Consider the following 6266-nt stretch of genomic DNA (forward strand, 5'->3'; position numbering starts at 1 on the left):
CAGTACCGCAAAGACACAGGTCGTGAAGATCTTCAAGGCTCTGAGAGCAGCTGGAAGCAGTGTTGTGGACACCACCGGAGGGACAGACGCCGACATGAAGAGCAGGATCGGTAAGATCTGGGGCTCAAAACAAATCTCAACAAGATGAGCATTTTTAACTCCGACGTGAAGCGGGTGTTGCTACACGGATCGGAGACTTGGAGGACCACAAAACACACAACCGACAGGCTGCAAACGTTCACGAAGAAGGAGACGGCTGAACATCTGGAGGAGGGACAAAGTAAGCACCTTAGACCTGTGGACGAGGACAAACCAGGACGCCACTGTTTTACAAATACTAAGGAGAAAGTGGAGCTGGATTGGACACAAACGGTCACAAACGTCACCCGACAAGACCTGAAACAGAACCCGCGAGGAACGAGGGAAAGAGGAGTCCGGGAGGAAAGTTCGAGGAGCGAGCTCAGCTGGAAAAACCGCCAACAGTCTGTTGCAGTTAGCAGACAAACAAACCTCAGAAGACGCTTTTGTGTGTTTGTGATGCTGCTAATCGGAGGGATTCACAGTTTGAATCTGGCTCGGTGAATCCGCCTCTCAGAGGGTGAAAACCAAAATGCCTGCCGGCTGTGTCACAACAGAAACCCCGCGGTCTGTGTGATGTGGGCTGCTCTGACTGTAATTTAACCGGGAGGGGAAAACTTGTGGCTTCGAATGAGTCGCAGATGACTCATCACGTAGATTTTCAGGGATCACATGAGGACTCGAGGACGGAAAGAGTGACGAAAAGACAGAACAGTTTTTATTCAGAAGAAATCGCTCTGCAGCTCAAAGCCGGCGCTTCCTGCTGAAGACGTTTATTTAAAAAAGATTCCCTAAAGCTGCAGGTTTACTGCATTAAACCACCTACAAATAAAAACGCAGATAATGGTAAAAGTACTGATACTGGAAAATTTTAAAAAATGATATTGGATGATAAAAAAGTAGATATTTAACAATAAAAAGCACTCATATACTCATAATAAAAAAACGTAGATGTGTTACGATAAAAAAACACTGATATTAAATGATAAAAAATGTAGATATTTGATGACGATGAAAAATAATACCAAACAATGAAAAATTGATATCTGATGACAAAAACATTAATAATAAACAATATAAAATGTAGATAACTGACGATGAAAAATATTGGACGGTAAAAATATAGATATTCGATGATTAAAAATACAGATATTTGACAATAAAAAAATGATAATAAACAATAAAAATGTGGATAACTGACGACGAAAAACATTGAAATTAGATGATAAAAATGCAGATATCTGACCATGAAAAACCCTGGCACTGAACCATAAAAAGATATTTTTAAAAAAAAGGAGTAGTTACAAAACAAAACTGATGCTGGACGACAAAAAAACCCCAAATTATTGTGAAATAAAAAGCACTGACAGGAAACAGTTTTCATTCACGGTAACTCACTGTGAATCCAAACTAAACCGAACTGACCGTTTACAGCCGTTATTTCCAGCCGAGGCACAAACACAAAAATGATTTTTATTCCATTAAAGATGTTTTCGTCCTGCGGATGTGAGGACGGGGGAGCGTACCTGGATGACGAAGGTCTTGTCCTGGAAGCCGGGACACATCCCCAGCTGGCTCATGTACGCCGCCTCGTTGATGAAGTTCTCGATGCCGTGGAAAACTCCTCGGCCGGTGGCGGAGATGCGGCCGTGGATTCCCCCCTGGCTGATGGGCTTCCCGGTGACGCAGGCGTGAGCGTTGATGTCCTGAAGAGGAAACAGACGGAAAGAGACGCAGACGTGAATAAAACATCAGGAGGATTCATCCATCATTCCTCAAATATTTAAAGTGTGTCAGAAACACAGCGAGTCGCCTGAACGCCATAAAAAAAGAAAACAGCTGGTTCTGTTTCAGGCTCCACCCCCTTCAAAAACACAACACTAGGAATATTTAATGTTTCAGCTCCTCAGAAATGATTTTTTTTCCTTTTTTTGAACGATATCAGCACAAATATCTTTATTTTAGTTCGGGGTCGACAGATTATCAGCCGATTATCGGGGCTGATAGTTTGCATTTTGCTGATTTTTTGTATCTGCATTTTATCTTAATAATTGAAGAAAAAATTAATTAATGAAAAAGTGTAAAAAAAAAAAAAAAAAAAAATTTACTTTGTTAAAGGAGAGTTTTTTTTCATTAACTTTTATTTAAATTTTCACTGAAAAGTTGCAGGGAACTTGCTGTATTTGATGGTGAAACATTGATTTAAGGCATTTAAACAAAGTTTAGTGTGTTTATTGTTTATTATAAGGATCCCCATCAGCTGATGCCTGAGCCAGTAATAATGATAAGAATGGGATCAATACAATAAGTAAACAAATAAATAATATTAACAATAACACAAAAATACAACTACTTTAACAACAGTAATTAAAAGATAATAGTAATTAATTCCCCATTAATCAACCGATTCAAAAATGAAGTACAATTAAAAAAATATGTGTTTTAGTTTGTTATTTTCTAAATTCTAAATTTTGACAGAAATATTTTCATTGTTTTTGTAAATGCATGTCAGTTACTGGTCTCACTCAGTGGTAATTATCGGTATCGGCGCTGAAAAAACAGTGTCGGTCGACCTCTAGATGGATGTTTAATGGATCAAACATCACCTGATTAATCCAGAAAATATTTTTAATCATTTTCACTTTTTGGTGATGGAAACGTTTGTTAATTGCCCCCATTTTTAACACTAAATTGACATTTTCAGTTGGTGAACTGTGTGGTCAGTCCTCGCTCAGGTCGATCGCTCTGCAACGTTCACTGTAAAAAACACTTATTTCCCTTTTTATTTTTGTCCAGAGAAAATGCAGCGAGTTTGTCCTCGAGAACCAAAAGCAAACAAAGAAATCTGCAAACAAGATAAATCTGTGACGCTCAAGAAAACAAGTCGACGTCACGTTCAACAGATGATGTCACTGTCAAAAAATAAACGAACTGATGGACGCAGATAAAAATGCAGATACGACCACCAGATTCAACACAAACGCTTAGAAACAGCAACACTGGACGATAAAAAAGGTTAAAATCAGGCACCAGAGGATGCTGGACAATATAAACACTGTTACGGCTGATAAACAGACATACAGATGATGTGCCATAAACGTGGAGATATTGGACAAATTAAAAAATGTACGTATTGGACAGTAAAAAACACTGATATTAGACGATAACAAGCGCACATTTTGAATTGCTAATAGTAGATGATAAAAATGCTGTTATTTGGCAATAAAAAACAGACGTTAGACGAATTAAAGCGTAATCTCTGAACAATAGAAAAAAATGTATATATTGGAAAAAAAAAACATGAATACTTGAGAAAAATGATTAAAAAGCAGATACTGACTGAAAACATGTTTTGGACAATAAAAATGTTGATATTGGATTATTAAAAACACTGACATTAAACACTGAAAAACGTAGATATTTGCTAATAAAAATTTTAATATCGTACGACAAGAGTGTTGATAGTGGATTATTAAAAATACTGAAATCAGACACTAAAGCACATAGATATTGGACATTAAAAAATTTAAATTTTGGACCATAAGAGTGTTGATACTGGATTATTAAAAACACTGAAATTAGACACTGAAATACGCAGATATTGGCTGATGAATAAATTACATTTTGGAAAATAAGAATGTTGATACTGGAGTATTTAAAGCACTTAAATTAGTCATTAAAACACGTAGATGTTTGAAAAAAATATAAAAAAAGAAATCTGGCGATGAAAAATAATCTCTGCAGAGCATCTGAACACACCTTTCTGGGGAGGCGGAGCCTGAATCAGGACGCAGGTAAAGACCACAGACTGTATATAAAGATGGACAACAGGACAGCTCCCCCACAGCGCAGTGTTTCAGTGTGTGTCGCCCCCTGGTGTCTGACTGCAGTATAGGTCATAAAGCCCGCCCCTCCATGTTCGTTAATGGCTCAAACTAAAAACTCAACACCAAATTTCCCAAATATTGTTTCTGTCACTGAAGGTCGTTCTCATCACGCTGACGATTGTTCAAATGTTCGTTTTTATGATAAAATCCGTTTTAATGTGTTATTAAATTCTACAGAACGGCGATTTTCCGCCGTGATTGACAGCTCTGACAGCCACTCGGTGCGCTCGTTTTCATCGGAGCTCCTCGTGATTGGTCAGACGGGTGTTTTGGCGGAAACTCCCCCACCGTGGATATCGCTGTTGTGCAAAATCTGGCTCTAAATGACGTCACCATCGCAAGACGTCAGCCTCCGTATCCCGGATATTTTGACCTCATATTTTAACCGTCCATCTTTATGTCCAGTCTATGTTGAAGACACACCCCGTCCTACGTCCCAGGTACCAGCAGAGACCGAGGTAAGCCGCACTAACTGGAGTTCCCCGCAGACAAACCCAGGGAGTCAGAGCCCAAACCTCCAGACCAGCAGATTCAAAGAGGAGCTTTACCTTCGACACGGGTCCCCGAGACATGAGGATGGGGGGGTCTGACTGCCGACAACCAACAACAACGACAACAACGACAACAACGACAACAACGTCAACAACAACAACAACAACAGCTGTGATTTCAGTGTGAAGCAAAAACAAAAAAACACTTTCTATGCAGCAGGAACCCTCAACCTGCTGTGCCTGGGGGCCACTTTACATAACAACAGGAGGCCAGGGGCCAATCACAGGAGCCCCAAACAGGTTTCTAGGACTTCAGGACATTTGCAGGATTTTTAGAATATCTGAAGCATTTCAGGACAGTTTTCTTGGATGTTTCAAGGACTTCAGGACGTTTGTAGGATTTTTAAAACACTTCTAGGATTTAATGACATTTTTAAGATTTTCGGATGTCTGAAGGATTTCAGGACATTTTTGGGATATGAGGACATTTCTTGGATTTTGGACGTTCCTAGGATTTTTAAAACATTTCTAGGATTTTAGGATGTTGGTAGGATTTAAAGACATTTAAAGCATTTGCAGGATTTGAGGACATTTCTAGGATTTGAGGACATTAGTGTCTTAGCCAGGCCCTCTGTGGGGGTGTGGGGGATCCTCCGCCGGCTCTCTATGGTTGATGCTGTTTTATGTCCTCGGGCACCTTATGAACCATGTACAACGGTTCGGTTCGATCACACTGGAGAACAAATCTGCAGCACAGCAGCTGAACTGAGCTAAAAACAGCCAGAAGAAACACGAAGAACACATCAGCGCTCTGCATTCAGAGACCAAAGTGCAGCCGGGGCTCGCTGCTCGCTCTCAGCCTCCTGCTGACGCAAACTCTCAGATTTTTATTCATAAATTGCAGGAAATGCATGAAAGGGTTTCTCCGAGGGGACCGCCTTCCGTATCTGTGATAAATCCGTTTTTACATGACGGCGAACGCATCCGTGTAACATTTCCTGTCTGCGATCTGACCACCGAGTCCTCGACACAGACGCTGGAAACCAAACAGGAAGTGAAAGGGCAGGGGAGGAAAACAGAAACAGCTCGACAGAAACGCACTTCCTGCGTCACCACGGCAACCACTCTGGGCTCGGAGCAAACGTCTGGGGTTTGCTTCAGGCTGCAGAGATTTTCAGGGCGTGTGTGCACACTGGATTATTTACTAAAGCAAACGCTCCACAAACAGGTCTGAAGAAAAACAACATTAACCCCGTGTGAACGTGTCTGAATGTCCTCACAGGTAAAATTAAGTCAAACGGACATTTGGGGCATTCGTTCGTCTTCGCCTGGACACAAATATTTAGCCTCATTCGTGTCTTCTCAGCCACTTTCAATAATGAATCATCAGGGATGTGAATTTTCTCCGATCGGCAGCGAGAGCAGACTCACGTAGTGTCCCATGGTGGTGGCGAAGGTGTCGGCGATCCAGGACATCTCCCTCTCGCCGGTGCTCATGTCGGGAGCAGGGACATCGATCCCCGGTCCTGCAGAACCACACAGACACCAACAAGAACCACATGATTACGTGCACGCGAGCCGAGCGTCTGAGAGTTTGCTGCACGTCAAAAAACGTCTGACTGAGAGACGGAGCAAAATGTCTCCGCTGCGTCTGCAGAAACTGTCTCTACATCAAATCACAGTATTGACATTTAACCCTCCTGTTCTCTTTGTCATTACGACAAGAATATTCCTGAGAGACCGGGTTCAATCATCCAAAAGTTGCTAGAAACCAAAAGTTATAAATAATTTTTAAAAATATATATTTTTA

General features: G+C 41.0%; 1 protein-coding gene across 1 annotated transcript; it reads right to left on the reverse strand.

The window, feature by feature from the left end:
- Positions 1-6: 6 nt before the first annotated feature.
- Positions 7-6003, reverse strand: LOC121939456 (glutamate dehydrogenase 2, mitochondrial-like; the record flags this gene model as incomplete). The annotated part of the gene is made up of 3 exons (XM_042482477.1): positions 5888-6003; positions 1605-1784; positions 7-180 (listed from the first exon to the last, which is right to left on the reverse strand). Coding segments are annotated over exons 1-3 (420 nt in total), but the record flags the coding sequence as incomplete, so codon positions are not given.
- Between the last annotated feature and the right edge of the window lie 263 nt (positions 6004-6266).

This window comes from Plectropomus leopardus, unplaced genomic scaffold (assembly GCF_008729295.1).
Source record: "Plectropomus leopardus isolate mb unplaced genomic scaffold, YSFRI_Pleo_2.0 unplaced_scaffold4866, whole genome shotgun sequence".
NCBI lineage: Eukaryota > Metazoa > Chordata > Actinopteri > Perciformes > Serranidae > Plectropomus > Plectropomus leopardus.